Source organism: Drosophila novamexicana, unplaced genomic scaffold (genome assembly GCF_003285875.2).
Source record: "Drosophila novamexicana strain 15010-1031.04,08,12 unplaced genomic scaffold, DnovRS2.1 tig00000072-arrow-arrow-pilon, whole genome shotgun sequence".
Lineage (NCBI taxonomy): Eukaryota > Metazoa > Arthropoda > Insecta > Diptera > Drosophilidae > Drosophila > Drosophila novamexicana.
In genome coordinates, this window is record NW_020824771.1 from 1,366,663 (window position 1) to 1,385,817 (window position 19,155).

At 40.6% G+C, this 19,155-nt stretch overlaps 3 protein-coding genes across 3 annotated transcripts; all 3 read left to right on the forward strand.

Annotated features, from left to right (window-relative positions):
- The first annotated feature begins 221 nt into the window (after positions 1 to 221).
- Positions 222 to 5,160, forward strand: LOC115771449 (WD repeat-containing protein 26 homolog). Its single transcript, XM_030717163.1, has 4 exons — positions 222 to 404; positions 1,503 to 2,469; positions 2,690 to 3,642; positions 3,702 to 5,160. Exons 2-4 carry the CDS (start codon positions 1,903 to 1,905, stop codon positions 4,180 to 4,182), a joined length of 2,001 nt encoding a protein of 666 aa, XP_030573023.1. The 5' UTR covers positions 222 to 404; positions 1,503 to 1,902; the 3' UTR covers positions 4,183 to 5,160.
- Positions 5,161 to 5,456: 296 nt separating this feature from the next.
- Positions 5,457 to 6,970, forward strand: LOC115771531 (uncharacterized protein C7orf26 homolog). The gene is made up of 3 exons (XM_030717268.1): positions 5,457 to 5,592; positions 5,653 to 6,699; positions 6,893 to 6,970. The coding sequence occupies exons 1-2, from the start codon at positions 5,511 to 5,513 to the stop codon at positions 6,675 to 6,677; spliced, it is 1,107 nt and encodes a 368-aa protein (XP_030573128.1). The 5' UTR covers positions 5,457 to 5,510; the 3' UTR covers positions 6,678 to 6,699; positions 6,893 to 6,970.
- A 170-nt stretch (positions 6,971 to 7,140) lies between these two features.
- On the forward strand, positions 7,141 to 8,921 carry LOC115771530 (dipeptidase 3). The gene is made up of 3 exons (XM_030717267.1): positions 7,141 to 7,988; positions 8,052 to 8,227; positions 8,291 to 8,921. Exons 1-3 carry the CDS (start codon positions 7,155 to 7,157, stop codon positions 8,634 to 8,636), a joined length of 1,356 nt encoding a protein of 451 aa, XP_030573127.1. The 5' UTR covers positions 7,141 to 7,154; the 3' UTR covers positions 8,637 to 8,921.
- The last annotated feature ends 10,234 nt before the right edge of the window (positions 8,922 to 19,155 follow it).

The window sequence follows — 19,155 nt, forward strand, 5'->3', positions numbered from 1 at the left end:
AAATTATTTGTAACCTTTAAATCCCTTTTAAAATTTATTCGTATTTAATTTTGGGCTTTTTTGACGATCCGAATTTGAAGATAGTAAAAATAATAAGGGTTTGTCTAGACGCAATGGATTTTGGTGCATATTAAAAATACCAATTTGGTATCTGACCTCTAGATTATACGGGCACACTTAAGCTACGTTTTTTTTTCGTTTTTGCTATTGTGTGACCATTTGTCGTTGTTTTTAGTTGAAAGTGCAAAAAGAAGTACACCGTAAATTCTGAAAGGCAATACTTACATTGTAAAAAACTAATAACTAAACAAAATTAATGCTAATGTCTGCTCACAGAACGTTAAAAGAGAAATGCAGATATGAAATAAGATAAGCTGTATATGTATGCAGTTTGCTGTATTTATGTACGTACATATACATGCATACATATGTAATCTGAATATGTATGCATGTGTGGCAGTGCGTTTTTGTTTTTACACACATTGTTGGTGTATGTGTGCCACAAAGAGTAGGAAGTTGACGAAATTGAAACCCATTAAAACAGTCATTTAGTATGTTATATTGATAATATTGATAATGCGGTAGTGACAATCGAGTGTGGCCAAAAAGTGAAAATTTATACATGCATTTTATGCAAGTATGGCGTAAATAAATACATATATATGTACATACATATATACTACATCAGACACGGCCATGGAAGAGCAACCTAAACGTGAAAATGTATTGGTGTTCACCAACAGCAGCTTTGTTTCTACATTGTTTTTGTTTTGAATGCAATTGTTCCCTTTCTGGCACACTCTTTGCCTTTAGCTAATGCTCGGTTCGTGTCTGTGTTAAAACCCGATTGCATTCGGGCTGCTATTGGGCTCTATATACCCGAACCAGTATTATTACAAGTAGTAAATGCATTTTTACACACATGTAGAAATGCATGCTCGAGTCTATGTATGCATGTATGTGTGTACACCAATTTTCATGCGATTGGGGTACATTTTTTGAACATCATTGATGTAGACACAGATATACGAATACAAATGCATTTATATATGTGTACGTGCGTGTGTACGTTTTATTATTAAATATACAAAAATTATATAAAATACTAAAATATGCTGTAAATGATTGTATTTAAAATACAACTTTAGAGTTTGGTATATACGTACATATGTATATAAGTATATATGTGTGTATATGTATATAGTTATCTACCAAAGGGTTTTTGATAACTTGATTGTTGCTGATCATGGTACATTTAATTGAGTTAGATTAAAATCAGGTAAACTCTTAATGTAGATACCATACTTCCTTTTGTTCGAATTGAAAACACAAATAGATAAGAATACCTTCTGCGTGCTGCGTAGTAAAATATATATATATACATACATACGTATTTCGGGAATCCTCGGACATCTTTGTAACCAACCTAATCTGTGTAGCAAATGTTAATTAAGACCAACAATTACAACTAATTTAATTTTAGAAAACATTTCTTTTAACAGTGTCATATCATTTGTTATCAACGGTCCCAAGATCCTGATCTTCAGAGTGGAGGGTGATTGAGGTAATAAAAAGGCCGATACGGATAATTACGTGCCGGGTGGACAGACGAAGAGTGGTGGCTGCTTGTTGCCGTGCGGTTCCTAAAAAGTACTCAAAATTGATAGAAAGAACAAAAAGGCTGCTGCAACTGGTGCCTCAGCCGGGGACCAGCCGCCGCGCAAAAAGGGACGTCGCTCCGGAGGATCCAATTCAGTTTCTGCCGTAGACTCGAACGCAGCGTCTACGTCCAGGGCAGCGCAACAGCAAACTCCGAGTGCCTCTGAACGAAGAAGTGATACGCAGCCGAGCCGCAAATCTAATTCGGACGCAAATAGATTGCAGCCCAATTCCACAACGTCCATGACGGACACCACCCATACACAGAACAGCAATAGCAATAGCAACAGGCAAAGCGACAATAGCATCGGCTCTGGCATGAATATGCAGAATACAACAGCCTTGTCATCCTCAACAGCCGGCTCTGCAGACGGTACTGGCGCCGCTGTGGAGTTACCAACAGGCGGCGACAATGTTACCCGAGAGGGTGGCGGCGGCGGCAGTGCTGGTGGCGATGCCGCAGCCGATGAGGTTGCCCAACCCTCGAGCGGCCATAGCAATAATACGACAAACGGTCACGATGTGAAGCACAATGGATTCGCGGCCAACAATAATGGCAGCACGAACAATTGTGCGGTGGACGGGGAAAACAATCGGGAAAATAATAGTGGCTACAGCGGCATTCATTTGGACAAGTCGAATCAAGAGATTATACGGCTCATTGGCCAATATCTGCACGACGTTGGTCTCGAGAAGTCGGTGAAGACTCTAATGGTTGAATCAAACTGTTACTTGGAACATCCCTCGGCTACAAAGTTCAGGGAGCATGTCCTGGTTGGCGATTGGAGCAAAGCAGATGCTGATCTCAAGGTAAGAGCAAAGCCAAAAAAACAATATCAATAGGGCATAAATTTAACTTGAAATAAACCTGATCTACGTACGGAAAGCGTAATTTGACATGGTGTCTATATGGAGGACCTTGTTTGCCTCAAGTTCCATTAATATTTTCTTAAAGAGCAGAATGTATGATTAGTTAATAATTAAACCTGTTTCGATATTCTTTTGTAATTTACCATTTTGATATTTGCAGGACTTGGAACCATTGATCGATAATGGAAAATCATCCACAATTACAGAAATGAAGTTCATATTGTTGGAACAAAAGTACTTGGAGCATTTGGATGATGGCAATCCGTTGGACGCACTGCACGTGCTGCGCAGCGAGCTGACTCCACTACAGCACAACATTTCACGTGTGCATCAATTATCCTCTTACATGATGTGTTCGACCAATGAAGACCTCTACCAGCGCGCCAAATGGGATGGCAAGGGCATAGCATCGCGTGCGCTTGTGATGGAGCGTCTGCAGACATTTATGCCGCCATCGGTGATGATGTCGCCGCGTCGGCTGCGCACATTGCTTCAGCAGGCGGTTGAGCTGCAGAGCCAGAACTGCCCCTGTCACGATATGGCCTGGGAGACAAATCTGCAGACAGTGTCCCTGCTGACCGATCATTGTTGCACCACAGATGGCTTTCCCATGCAGACAATACAGGTGCTAACCGATCACTGCGACGAAGTCTGGTTCTGTAAGTTCTCGCCCGACGGCCTCAAGCTGGCCACGGGCAGCAAAGATTCCACTGTGATCATCTGGGATGTAGATCCATACAAGTTGACGCTCAAACATCGCCGTGTGCTCGATGGTCAAGCGCAGTTAAACGTTAGCTTCGTCAGCTGGAGTCCGGACTCAAAGCTTATTCTAGTGGGCGGCACCGAGGACTCGCACGAGCTCTTCATCTGGAATGTTGACGATGGGAAGCTGGTTGTCAAGTTCTCGCAATCCCCGGATGATAGTCTGGCGTGCGGCACATTCAGTCGCGATGGCAATCATTTTGTCTGCGGTGGTCAAAAGGGACAGCTTTATCTGTGCGATCTGAACGGCACTCTAATCGACTCCTGGGAGGGCGTGCGCGTTAATAGCGTCGCCTTTCGGGCTGATAACAAAACCATATTGGCGGCCGATAATCACTATCGTATAAGAGGGTGAGTAGAAAATAATGCAACAATATCATACTCGTTTCTTGATCCGCATCAAATTGCAGCTATAATTTTGATAACCCACGCTCTGACTTTGATATACTGCGGGAGCCGCATCCGATTATGACGTTTAGCATCAATTCTGCCGATCGTTTGGCCTTGTTAAATGTCTCCAATCAGGGCCTGCATCTTTGGGATATCGAGGATAAGTGCTTAGTGCGACGTTTTCAGGGCATACGGCAAAGCAATTTTGCCATTCATTCTTGCTTTGGCGGCGTTAACGAGAGCTTTGTGGCGAGCGGCAGCGAGGACAAGGTTGTGTACATTTGGCACTTGAAGCGCGAGGAGCCCCTGGCTAAGCTGGCCGGTCACACCAAGACGGTGAACTGCGTGTCCTGGAATCCAGTCTATCCGTCCCTACTAGCCAGCGCTAGCGATGATGCCACCGTGCGCATTTGGGGACCGAAACCAACGGGCAGCAGTGCAACGACGGAGAGTGATGATTGCTCATCCAGTTCGTCATCGTCCTCGTGGAACATGACCTAAAACCGCAATTTGCTTAACGTTGTATTTATGTGGTGACTGCGCAGTAGGGGATTGCAGTATGAAATTGGGGTTTCTTGTTCAAGGCCAGAATATATAGCCATGGATACATTTCAATTGCAATCGAATTTTTGCCACAATCAACTTTCAATTATACGCTGTTTAAGTTTCGTCCGTTTCTATTTGTTTTTTTGTATATGCAAGATCCTCTAATGCGTTAATCCACATAAATAGGTACGTGATTACTCTGAATTAGCTGTAAGTAAACTCCCAATGTCGATCTAAATGTGGTGCGCATGCCCCTGCAACCAGTTGCAATTTGTTGCCGGGGCGGCGAAAACACAAGACTGCCATTATCCAAAACAATGTGGATGAGCAGCATGACTTACAATTAGCATTAAACTTAAATAAGGTACATTGACATTGTCTCACACATAATCGGACACAATCGCAGACGCACGATGCGCATATGTATGGATACTGTTCAAAGCTTTTCAAGAAACAATAGTATTTTTGTTTTGTTTTTTTATATTTTAAAACTTCATACTCATATGTATGTATATTTATTTACATGCCTATGTATTGTCGATTGGCTTTTAGTTTTTACCAGGTTTCAAAATGTGGTTAAGCATTTTGCAAACAATTGCCATTTTAACTACCTTGTCTACTCTTCGATACTTCGAACGATTTCCATTGCTTTTGGTTCAAACAAGTTAATCAGCCTGAATCCCTTCAGTAATGTTGTGTATGCATCCTATTTTATCGGAATATTGTGCGTGCGGACTCCCGGTACATTTTAATTGTTCATTACTTATAGATTGAAGGCCGTAGCCGCATCTCACGTTAAGAAGACTTTTGTTTCGACGTTTACAGATTGTTGTTAACAACGTTTAACCAAATTAATGATATAACGAAAAGGGCCTTTAACCCCAATTTTATTTTATAATCAATACATGCAATAAAGATAGCGCTATTTACATACATATGTAATTTAAATTTGAACATTAACTGATTGGTAAAAATTCATTAGGAAAAAGAAAGTCTTACCATTGATCAAAATAAACGATATTGCCGTCTTTTTCCAATTTAATTTGATAATTTGAAACGGATAACATACATAATGCAAAGAGTGACAGTGCTTAAAAATGCCGCGCTTTGCGTTACTTATCGATAACTACAGCTGTTTGCAACAGCGATACTTATCGATATATGAGCATGTATAAAAATCAGCTGTTTGCAACAGCGGTAAACTTAACATTGACACTGAACTGTAAAAAGCAATTAAGCGAACACAATTTTTAAGAAGTCGGCTTTTAAACATTTTCGCAGGAATGGCGTCTGTAGGCGATGGTAAAATAAGCTTGCGAAAATTAGAATATCCAATGTGTGCAGTTGAGGCACTTTCCCGCTTAGGTTGGCTCACACTTCATTTCTTGATACCATTTTTCGTTAGTAATGTTTTTCTTGTTGCAGAGGGCCTCATTGCTAGCCGAAATAAACAGAACTTGGCAATGCAGATAATTTCCGAGTTCATTTTTCTGGAGCGCACTAAGGATGGAGACGTGCGCAAAATGCAAACGCTCGGCATAAGCCAAATGAATATCTATCAGGAGTTTCAATTGATTCTAGCGCTCATCGAGTACTTCTCGCGGCCAGGCCGGGATGCGACACGCAATGCGATATTCCTCTCGCTATTTGGCAGCCACTTGACGCCGCAGCGGTCTAGGCTGCTATCCAGACTAATCAGCACTGCAGTTTCGGGCTCGGTGGCTCCACTGCTCTCCTCTGCAGGCACATGGATGCAACAAGTTGGCTGCAAAACGCCGCCAAGCCTAGAGGTTGCACAGAATATTGTCAGCGATTTTATCTCGTTCTCGCGCAAAACTCCCGAACAGTTAAGGCATCTGCCCATGGTGGGTCCGCATTTTGCAGCTAACTTTATGGTCGCTGTCGCTGATCTGTATCTAAATGAGAAGCGTGGTGGTGTTTTGACACCACCGCCGGATGCCCTACTGGATGCAATAACAGAGTGGACGTCGGAGAATCCGTTGCTCTGCCAGGCACCGCAGCAGCCACTTGTTTTACCTGCGGGCGCTATTGCCATGCCGTTTGCTACTCCGCTGGCCGGCTTGTTGCGTTGGGTAGTGCTGGCCCCGTTGGTATCCAACCGGCAAGCTTACAGTAACTTGCATTTATCATTACTGCACACTCTACTTAAAACGGCCAACAATGGCGAATCCACCATATCCTTGCATTCCCAAGACCTTATGCAAATTGTCACATCATTGCAAAAGTACTGTGCCCGTCTGACTGAGGCAAAGGTAGCTCCCGACGCGGACGCCGCATACCTGAAATCCATGGAACGCTTCGCTCAAGCTGTGCAGATAGCATTGGCCTCCAACTGCATCACAAACCACATTCAGCTGCTCTGCGTGTTGGAGACGCTGCCGCCACACGCACTCATGAAAATTGTGTTGGCAGCGCATAAAAAGCTCTAATCAAATATTGGAAGCCACATAGGTTAGTTGTTTTATTTAATAAGTTGTACATAAAATTAATTTGAAGCCCAATTTATAACTTTTACATTTAAACAAGTACATAAGACATTTGATCTTCTCCATTCTGCTGTAGAGAAAATTAGGCGATTACTAAAATAACTTCTTGAACTTATTGTAATCGCATAAAAAAGGCTTAGACTAATTTTCTATTCAAGTATTCTCTACGGATTTTAAATGATTTTAAAAATGTCGTCGAAATGCTGCCAGACGGTCGAAACAAACGAAGGATTGCAGTGCGCAGGACCTGCGCGTGAGCAAATCCCAATGAATTGGAGGAAAATCAATAAAGTGAAGTTCAGAGAGCATCCCAAATAAAACCTGAAAATATCGTTCCGGTGGTGCTGTTTGTTTTGGAACAAGCTCGCAAATTATTTGATCTATTTGTAATAGAAAAACGGATATACCTTAAAGGATGCAATGAACGCAGTGCCAAATCGTGACTTTATGGAGGTGCATCCGCTGCATCAGCATCAGCCGCATTGCAAGCAGCAATGTTTTGTGTTCACCGAGATAGCGGACATTGAGCTTCCAGCCGAGATAACAAAGTTTGGTGGTGGCAATGAAAAGCTGCACTGCTCCAATGGCGGCATACCGAGCTACAATTGCAAGAAGGACTCGTGCAGCGAGTCGTCCGTTGAGCGTCCTGGACGTTCGCGTAGCCGCAAAATTCTGGTGGGCGTTTGCCTGGTCTTAGTCTGCATTGCCATGGCCGGCGGTATTCCGCTGGCACTTCAATTGCGCTCCTCCTCGTTGCTGGAGGCACGTTTGGCATTTATACGACGTCTGCTGACGGAGTCGCCGCTCATTGAGGGCTCCTGGAAACCACCCAGTGATGTCAAGCTGAACAGCAGTGGCATGGCCGACATAAGGCAGAACCATATTGGTGCCGTGCTCTGGCCTATAGCTGTTCACTGTGGTGCCCAGTATCTGGACGCAGTTCAACTGGTTCTCGAGGGCATCGATGAGGCGAAACGGATCACAGCTGCCACGAATTCGATGCATATTGTGGAGTCTGCCGATGAGATGGAGCAGACCCACATCAGAGGCGAGGTGGCCGTCCTTATGGGCATCGGTGGTGGTCATGCCCTGGGCACCAGTCTCGCGGTTCTGCGCTCCCTCTATCTGCTGGGCGCTCGATTCGTTTCAATTACCAGCCTGGAATGTACAACACCTTGGGCTGCCGCAGCCATACGGAGACGCGATTATCTGATTGAGGAGAATGTGACCAATTCGCTTAACGAGTTCGGAAAGGTGGGTGCAATAACATTGAATGGGACTAGCAGAGTTTAAAGTTTTAGTTATTGTTTGTTTCAGACAATGCTTTACGAAATGAATCGCCTGGGCATGTTGATTGAAATATCACAGCTGAGCGAAACGGCAATGATAATAGCCCTGCGCACCGCGAAGGCGCCCGTTCTCCTAATGAATGCCACGCCGCTTTCCATGTGTAATGGCACGAATGTGGCCTCCATACCGGATCATGTACTCAGGTAAGTTTTCAATCTATAATTTGCAGTTTCTTTGTGATCTGTAGTCGGTTTTGAACATTCCAGCCTTCTGCCAGAAAATGGTGGAGTCATACTGCTAAACCTGGAGCGCTGTGGTGATCGGCAGATCAGCGTGCGCGAGGCTATACTGGCTATTAACTATGTGCGAAAGATGGCTGGCGTGGATCACATTGGCCTGGGCGGAGCCCCCAAAAGCTACGCATTGTTGTTGGCCGAGTTGGCTCGTGATCGGGTTTGGGGGAATGCGGCTATAAAGAAGCTGGTTGGCGGCAATGTTATGCGGATTTTGCGTGAAATTGAAGCTCTTAAGAATCGCTTGCCCCTATACGAAGAATGGATCCCACACGAGTCCATCGAAAGCAATTCATATTGCCGCTATCCAGAGTCGTAAGCGATGCGTTTTTAAATTTATTTTGTTTGACTTCCGTCAGTTAAAATTCTCTGTGAGCTACATGCTCAATGTAGATAAATAAATCACAGGATGATAGAAATGAAAATGTATTTTGCCCTCTAAGTCGAGCGAGTGGCAGTTAATATTGATGGTTAATATTGATACACATAAATAATTTATTAAGAAAAAGTTTTTTTTCGCAAAAAAGACAAATATTAATGTTAAAGTAGATGCGATATTGACGGTCGTTTCTTATACCAAAATATTTTAAACATTTTTCTTATAATAATAACAATTTAAAAAGCTTTATGCATCGATCGAAAGACAGTTACAATTTGCCTTCAGTATTTTTTAACGACAACGTCAAACAAATATTGCGGAATCAGCTAAAAAATACCATAAAATCGCAATGCAACCATGCGGTCAATTTATGCTCTGTGCCAATATACATACATATCTTACATCGAATTCATAGTTTTAAATTAAAAGTATTCATTTTCATAAATCATTCGGTACACGCTGAGATAACTCACAATTGATTAACTTTTATAGTAAATGTTGAGTTGTTAAAGTTTTTCTGGCAATTGTACGGAAACTAGCCAAGAATTAATGAGAAGCATTAGGTCCTTCAACCTACAACACGCTTTAAGTCGCTTATTAACCGAGATTATTATACATATCTTAATTATACAAGATCTGGCGATGAAAGATGTGGCGCAAAACGATTTCTTCGCTTCACCTAGAATGACAAGGAACGTTTGTTAAAAAGGTAAGAGACGATTATGTATTTATTGCAGCTGCGAATAGTAAACGAGAGGCTTGCCAACATTGTTTATAGCGAAGATCTGTTTTGATAAACATAATCTAAAGACCTCAGAATTTAGAATTTTGGTTTCAAAGCTAATAGTTTATGGCGAATGCAACAATAAGATATAAATACACAAATATGTCGTCGCAATAAACGCTTACAGGCTTAAACCATTTAAGTGCGCGAGAGCTACTTTTTTTGGCACTTTACCACACTGTCAAATTGACCAAGATGGCGTTTCGTAAGCCAATAGTTATTGTCGTTTAGTAAACTCATAGGGTTCCTTGATCTTCGCTTTATCTATGGATGTCATTGCGTTTATATATATTCGGTTAGATCATGTTTAATTCGCGTGAGCTCATTGTCCTAACTAGTAACTTGTTGTTTGTAATTGTCAATTTAGTAGATTTCGCTTAAACCAAACAACGGGGCAAGATGCAGTAAGAAATGGGGATCACTTGATCCAGGATAGTGCGAACTTAAGTTATTTGCCCGAGAACATATATCTGTTTTCTGAGAAAATAAAGGTGCCGTCCTTATCTCAAATTGCAAATGTTTTCGCACTCGAACTGAAACTCTATTTTTGTTTTGGTTCCATTGAGCATTCGTTAATACATATCACCAATACATACAAAGTTGTAAAAATAAAACACCATTAATAGCTGCTGGAATTATGCGCCTGATAATTGGTGTAGGTGTAACTCTATGTTTTCATTTAAACAAATTCTTTTAAAAGGCAGGATTAAAAAGGCTAATTAGCTCCTAGTAAAAATATTTTAAAATTGACTAAACTAGCAGAGTGCTAAATTGTGAGTGACTTAGAAAAAACCGGCGCACAGAAAATCAGCAAGCGATCATAATGCGAGTGAAATCGATGCGCCACATTAACTGGGATATACACCCACACAAACACGTGTATGCGCAGAGATGCGCCAAGCCCAGAGATAAGCACTTACCTGTTTGTGTGGGTGTTCGCTGTCATTTTTCTGCCTACGCTCACGCGCTCACGACTCTTTTTGGTACTGATCGCTGATTGGTCCATTCAATAACTGCTGGCAATCATGTTCTCGCCTGCCCGCTCACGTGCTCTTTTTTCTGAGCGCCGATTTTATGGATCTGCTCAAATTTATTCTGAGTTAGTGTGGCCCTATTAGTCAGCTCTAAAATATTAAAGGTTGTAGTTTTCTGTCGATTTTTAAGGCTTTTGCGAAATCGAATTTGTATATCTTTCTAAAATCGGGCGTAATATATCCGATCTATTTTTAATTAAAGAATTTTTCTTTTTGTATTTTTCAGCCAAGTCAGCCACGCTCATAGACAACATATAATCAGCAAATGATCGCTATTCATGGTACCTAGTTTACCTTTATATCCTTGGTTATTCCATATCAAGGAGATAGTCCTAGACACCTAAAGGACTGAGTTCCAGCAAAATGCGCTAGAGCAGGGTCCAGAAATATGTATGCTCCTTTTTACAGGTTCCCCCATCAGCGGATGGTTTCTAGTTGACTAGCATATCCTTGGTTATACCATACCATCGATGTAGTCCTTGGAAACCTAAAGGATCTGAAATGGTCCAAAAACATGTATGCTTTTTCTTTCAGGAGCCCTTTTACATAAGCTTCAGATTCAGCTGTTGTTTTACAACCGCCTTACATCGCTCATTTTACTAGCTCTGTTACTTAACAGTACTCGTTTTATTTGAGTTACATTTCTGCCCCTTAAGGGTATGCAACAAAAATTTTAATACGAAGAACTCATCGACCTCCTGGGCATTTCTGTTCGCCTGGTACTTGAGTGAAATTTTAGTGCAAATTTGGCCCGGCGAAGCGGGTGCTCCTTTTTACTACGTCATTTTTCGGTCGCAAAAATAGTTTTTGTCGACCTTCTGGGCATTTCTGTTCGCCTGGTATTTTGACAGATTTCAAGAAAAATCTCGGCAGCCAGGAACGTTTTGGAACGTCATATCTCCAGCGGAGTTATGTCGTTTTGAAACGTCATATCAGCGGAGTTATGTCGTTTTGAAACGTCATATCTCCAGCGGAGTTATGTCGTTTTGAAACGTCATATCTCCAGCGGAGTTATGTCGTTTTGAAACGTCATATCTCCAGCGGAGTTATGTCGTTTTGAAACGTCATATCTCCAGCGGAGTTATGTCGTTTTGAAACGTCATATCTCCAGCGGAGTTATGTCGTTTTGAAACGTCATATCTCCAGCGGAGTTATGTCGTTTTGGAACGTCGTTTTTCCAAGCGGAGTTATGCCGTTTTGGAACGTCGTTTTTCCAAGCGGAGTTATGCCGTTTTGGAACGTCGACCTTCTGGGCAGTTCTGTTCGCCTGGTTTTTTGGCAGATTTCAAGAAAAATCTCGGCAGCCAGGTTGCTAATAGTCGCCCCTCACGGGTATTTCTAACCGTTGATTTTTGAATTTTTAAATAAAAAAAACAGGAAATAATTTGAAATAATTAGTTTATTCATGTTTAAATTTATAAAATTGTTTTTTAATGTTATTTTCTTAAATATTTCTCTTAAAAATTATACAAATCGAGCATAAATTATTATTTTATTTTATTAAAACTTAAAATAACTCTGTCTGGCTTTATTAAAGACCGATCCTGGAAAAATCTGCTTTGTCACTCGTGAAGGTCCTTAGAGCTCATTGTAGTCCTTTATTTGTCAGTCTGTAAAGATAAAAACACATTTAAATTAAACATAAAAACAAGTAAGAGGCTCTAGTCGAGAGCTCCCGACTAGGGGATACCCTGAACCCTCTTCGCGGAGTTATGTCGTTTTGGAACGTCATATCTCCGCGCGGAGCTATTACCCGAGAGCTATTACCCGGGGTAGGTTCGAATATCAAAACTTTTTGAATATTTTTTTGAAAATCTCGGGTAAATATAATCTGATTTTAAAATATTATACCTTTTTGAATTCGTACGGATCCCTACTATCATATGGCATTCAAGGATATTAAAAATTGATGGGTTGGAAAAAGTTGTTGACCAAAAAACGTTTCGTTGGCATAATCAACCTTTTTTGTTGATTTTTTTAGACTATCTCGGCCAAGTAATCTCAGAGTCGAAGCATTCGCCAACCCATACAAGAGACCTCGCTGAGAGGTGTGTAGTCAGAAGGCTCAAGAAAAGATCCTTTAGAGACCTCCTCCAACCACGACACAGGAGAAGCCCCAGAGCCCACCGACTACCTACGTGACGGTGCAGCCTTACTCAAAGAAGACGGCTTTGACGTTTGTCCACGATAAAGCCTGAGGAGCCAACCAAATGGCAAAGTTAGTCTGGCTTTATTAAAGACCGATCCTGGAAAAATCTGCTTTGTCACTCGTGAAGGTCCTTAGAGCTCATTGTAGTCCTTTATTTGTCAGTCTGTAAAGATAAAAACACATTTAAATTAAACATAAAAACAAGTAAGAGGCTCTAGTCGAGAGCTCCCGACTAGGGGATACCCTGAACCCTCTTCGCGGAGTTATGTCGTTTTGAAACGTCATATCTCCAGCGGAGTTATGTCGTTTTGAAACGTCATATCTCCAGCGGAGTTATGTCGTTTTGAAACGTCATATCTCCAGCGGAGTTATGTCGTTTTGAAACGTCATATCTCCAGCGGAGTTATGTCGTTTTGAAACGTCATATCTCCAGCGGAGTTATGTTATGCGGATTTTGCGTGAAATTGAAGCTCTTAAGAATCGCTTGCCCCTATACGAAGAATGGATCCCACACGAGTCCATCGAAAGCAATTCATATTGCCGCTATCCAGAGTCGTAAGCGATGCGTTTTTAAATTTATTTTGTTTGACTTCCGTCAGTTAAAATTCTCTGTGAGCTACATGCTCAATGTAGATAAATAAATCACAGGATGATAGAAATGAAAATGTATTTTGCCCTCTAAGTCGAGCGAGTGGCAGTTAATATTGATGGTTAATATTGATACACATAAATAATTTATTAAGAAAAAGTTTTTTTTCGCAAAAAAGACAAATATTAATGTTAAAGTAGATGCGATATTGACGGTCGTTTCTTATACCAAAATATTTTAAACATTTTTCTTATAATAATAACAATTTAAAAAGCTTTATGCATCGATCGAAAGACAGTTACAATTTGCCTTCAGTATTTTTTAACGACAACGTCAAACAAATATTGCGGAATCAGCTAAAAAATACCATAAAATCGCAATGCAACCATGCGGTCAATTTATGCTCTGTGCCAATATACATACATATCTTACATCGAATTCATAGTTTTAAATTAAAAGTATTCATTTTCATAAATCATTCGGTACACGCTGAGATAACTCACAATTGATTAACTTTTATAGTAAATGTTGAGTTGTTAAAGTTTTTCTGGCAATTGTACGGAAACTAGCCAAGAATTAATGAGAAGCATTAGGTCCTTCAACCTACAACACGCTTTAAGTCGCTTATTAACCGAGATTATTATACATATCTTAATTATACAAGATCTGGCGATGAAAGATGTGGCGCAAAACGATTTCTTCGCTTCACCTAGAATGACAAGGAACGTTTGTTAAAAAGGTAAGAGACGATTATGTATTTATTGCAGCTGCGAATAGTAAACGAGAGGCTTGCCAACATTGTTTATAGCGAAGATCTGTTTTGATAAACATAATCTAAAGACCTCAGAATTCAGAATTTTGGTTTGAAAGCTAATAGTTTATGGCGAATGCAACAATAAGATATAAATACACAAATATGTCGTCGCAATAAACGCTTACAGGCTTAAACCATTTAAGTGCGCGAGAGCTACTTTTTTTGGCACTTTACCACACTGTCAAATTGACCAAGATGGCGTTTCGTAAGCCAATAGTTATTGTCGTTTAGTAAACTCATAGGGTTCCTTGATCTTCGCTTTATCTATGGATGTCATTGCGTTTATATATATTCGGTTAGATCATGTTTAATTCGCGTGAGCTCATTGTCCTAACTAGTAACTTGTTGTTTGTAATTGTCAATTTAGTAGATTTCGCTTAAACCAAACAACGGGGCAAGATGCAGTAAGAAATGGGGATCACTTGATCCAGGATAGTGCGAACTTAAGTTATTTGCCCGAGAACATATATCTGTTTTCTGAGAAAATAAAGGTGCCGTCCTTATCTCAAATTGCAAATGTTTTCGCACTCGAACTGAAACTCTATTTTTGTTTTGGTTCCATTGAGCATTCGTTAATACATATCACCAATACATACAAAGTTGTAAAAATAAAACACCATTAATAGCTGCTGGAATTATGCGCCTGATAATTGGTGTAGGTGTAACTCTATGTTTTCATTTAAACAAATTCTTTTAAAAGGCAGGATTAAAAAGGCTAATTAGCTCCTAGTAAAAATATTTTAAAATTGACTAAACTAGCAGAGTGCTAAATTGTGAGTGACTTAGAAAAAACCGGCGCACAGAAAATCAGCAAGCGATCATAATGCGAGTGAAATCGATGCGCCACATTAACTGGGATATACACCCACACAAACACGTGTATGCGCAGAGATGCGCCAAGCCCAGAGATAAGCACTTACCTGTTTGTGTGGGTGTTCGCTGTCATTTTTCTGCCTACGCTCACGCGCTCACGACTCTTTTTGGTACTGATCGCTGATTGGTCCATTCAATAACTGCTGGCAATCATGTTCTCGCCTGCCCGCTCACGTGCTCTTTTTTCTGAGCGCCGATTTTATGGATCTGCTCAAATTTATTCTGAGTTAGTGTGGCCCTATTAGTCAGCTCTAAAATATTAAAGGTTGTAGTTTTCTGTCGATTTTTAAGGCTTTTGCGAAATCGAATTTGTATATCTTTCTAAAATCGGGCGTAATATATCCGATCTATTTTTAATTAAAGAATTTTTCTTTTTGTATTTTTCAGCCAAGTCAGCCACGCTCATAGACAACATATAATCAGCAAATGATCGCTATTCATGGTACCTAGTTTACCTTTATATCCTTGGTTATTCCATATCAAGGAGATAGTCCTAGACACCTAAAGGACTGAGTTCCAGCAAAATGCGCTAGAGCAGGGTCCAGAAATATGTATGCTCCTTTTTACAGGTTCCCCCATCAGCGGATGGTTTCTAGTTGACTAGCATATCCTTGGTTATACCATACCATCGATGTAGTCCTTGGAAACCTAAAGGATCTGAAATGGTCCAAAAACATGTATGCTTTTTCTTTCAGGAGCCCTTTTACATAAGCTTCAGATTCAGCTGTTGTTTTACAACCGCCTTACATCGCTCATTTTACTAGCTCTGTTACTTAACAGTACTCGTTCTATTTGAGTTACATTTCTGCCCCTTAAGGGTATGCAACAAAAATTTTAATACGAAGAACTCATCGACCTCCTGGGCATTTCTGTTCGCCTGGTACTTGAGTGAAATTTTAGTGCAAATTTGGCCCGGCGAAGCGGGTGCTCCTTTTTACTACGTCATTTTTCGGTCGCAAAAATAGTTTTTGTCGACCTTCTGGGCATTTCTGTTCGCCTGGTATTTTGACAGATTTCAAGAAAAATCTCGGCAGCCAGGAACGTTTTGGAACGTCATATCTCCGCGCGGAGTTATGTCGTTTTGGAACGTCATATCTCCAGCGGAGTTATGTCGTTTTGAAACGTCATATCTCCCAGCGGAGTTATGTCGTTTTGAAACGTCATATCTCCCAGCGGAGTTATGTCGTTTTGAAACGTCATATCTCCCAGCGGAGTTATGTCGTTTTGAAACGTCATATCTCCCAGCGGAGTTATGTCGTTTTGAAACGTCATATCTCCCAGCGGAGTTATGTCGTTTTGAAACGTCATATCTCCCAGCGGAGTTATGTCGTTTTGAAACGTCATATCTCCCAGCGGAGTTATGTCGTTTTGAAACGTCATATCTCCCAGCGGAGTTATGTCGTTTTGAAACGTCATATCTCCCAGCGGAGTTATGTCATATAAAAAAACAGGAAATAATTTGAAATAATTAGTTTATTCATGTTTAAATTTATAAAATTGTTTTTTAATGTTATTTTCTTAAATATTTCTCTTAAAAATTATACAAATCGAGCATAAATTATTATTTTATTTTATTAAAACTTAAAATAACTCTGTCTGGCTTTATTAAAGACCGATCCTGGAAAAATCTGCTTTGTCACTCGTGAAGGTCCTTAGAGCTCATTGTAGTCCTTTATTTGTCAGTCTGTAAAGATAAAAACACATTTAAATTAAACATAAAAACAAGTAAGAGGCTCTAGTCGAGAGCTCCCGACTAGGGGATACCCTGAACCCTCTTCGCGGAGTTATGTCGTTTTGGAACGTCATATCTCCAGCGGAGTTATGTCGTTTTGGAACGTCATATCTCCAGCGGAGCTATGTCATATAAAAAAACAGGAAATAATTTGAAATAATTAGTTTATTCATGTTTAAATTTATAAAATTGTTTTTTAATGTTATTTTCTTAAATATTTCTCTTAAAAATTATACAAATCGAGCATAAATTATTATTTTATTTTATTAAAACTTAAAATAACTCTGTCTGGCTTTATTAAAGACCGATCCTGGAAAAATCTGCTTTGTCACTCGTGAAGGTCCTTAGAGCTCATTGTAGTCCTTTATTTGTCAGTCTGTAAAGATAAAAACACATTTAAATTAAACATAAAAACAAGTAAGAGGCTCTAGTCGAGAGCTCCCGACTAGGGGATACCCTGAACCCTCTTCGCGGAGTTATGTCGTTTTGGAACGTCATATCTCCGCGCGGAGCTATTACCCGAGAGCTATTACCCGGGGTAGGTTCGAATATCAAAACTTTTTGAATATTTTTTTGAAAATCTCGGGTAAATATAATCTGATTTTAAAATATTATACCTTTTTGAATTCGTACGGATCCCTACTATCATATGGCATTCAAGGATATTAAAAATTGATAGGTTGGAAAAAGTTGTTGACCAAAAAACGTTTCGTTGGCATAATCAACCTTTTTTGTTGATTTTTTTAGACTATCTCGGCCAAGTAATCTCAGAGTCGAAGCATTCGCCAACCCATACAAGAGACAAGTCGTTTTGAAACGTCATATCTCCAGCGGAGTTATGTCGTTTTGGAACGTCATATCTCCAGCGGAGCTATGTCGTTTTGGAACGTCATATCTCCAGCGGAGCTATGTCGTTTTGGAACGTCATATCTCCAGCGGAGCTATGTCGTTTTGGAACGTCATATCTCCAGCGGAGCTATGTCGTTTTGGAACGTCATATCTCCAGCGGAGCTATGTCGTTTTGGAACGTCATATCTCCAGCGGAGCTATGTCGTTTTGGAACGTCATATCTCCAGCGGAGCTATGTCGTTTTGGAACGTCATATCTCCAGCGGAGCTATGTCGTTTTGGAACGTCATATCTCCAGCGGAGCTATGTCGTTTTGGAACGTCATATCTCCAGCGGAGCTATGTCGTTTTGGAACGTCATATCTCCAGCGGAGCTATGTCGTTTTGGAACGTCATATCTCCAGCGGAGCTATGTCGTTTTGGAACGTCATATCTCCAGCGGAGCTATGTCGTTTTGGAACGTCATATCTCCAGCGGAGCTATGTCGTTTTGGAACGTCATATCTCCAGCGGAGCTATGTCGTTTTGGAACGTCATATCTCCAGCGGAGCTATGTCGTTTTGGAACGTCATATCTCCAGCGGAGCTATGTCGTTTTGGAACGTCATATCTCCAGCGGAGCTATGTCGTTTTGGAACGTCATATCTCCAGCGGAGCTATGTCGTTTTGGAACGTCATATCTCCAGCGGAGCTATGTCGTTTTGGAACGTCATATCTCCAGCGGAGCTATGTCGTTTTGGAACGTCATATCTCCAGCGGAGCTATGTCGTTTTGGAACGTCATATCTCCAGCGGAGCTATGTCGTTTTGGAACGTCGACCTTCTGGGCAGTTCTGTTCGCCTGGTTTTTTGGCAGATTTCAAGAAAAATGTCGTTTTGGAACGTCATATCTCCGCGCGGAGCTATTACCCGAGAGCTATTACCCGGGGTAGGTTCGAATATCAAAACTTTTTGAATATTTTTTTGAAAATCTCGGGTAAATATAATCTGATTTTAAAATATTATACCTTTTTGAATTCGTACGGATCCCTACTATCATATGGCATTCAAGGATATTAAAAATTGATGGGTTGGAAAAAGTTGTTGACCAAAAAACGTTTCGTTGGCATAATCAACCTTTTTTGTTGATTTTTTTAGACTATCTCGGCCAAGTAATCTCAGAGTCGAAGCATTCGCCAACCCATACAAGAGACAAGTCGTTTTGAAACGTCATATCTCCAGCGGAGTTATGTCGTTTTGGAACGTCATATCTCCAGCGGAGTTATGTCGTTTTGGAACGTCATATCTCCAGCGGAGTTATGTCGTTTTGGAACGTCATATCTCCAGCGGAGTTATGTCGTTTTGGAACGTCGTTTTTCCAAGCGGAGTTATGCCGTTTTGGAACGTCGTTTTTCCAAGCGGAGTTATGCCGTTTTGGAACGTCGACCTTCTGGGCAGTTCTGTTCGCCTGGTTTTTTGGCAGATTTCAAGAAAAATCTCGGCAGCCAGGTTGCTAATAGTCGCCCCTCACGGGTATTTCTAACCGTTGATTTTTGAATTTTTAAATAAAAAAAACAGGAAATAATTTGAAATAATTAGTTTATTCATGTTTAAATTTATAAAATTGTTTTTTAATGTTATTTTCTTAAATATTTCTCTTA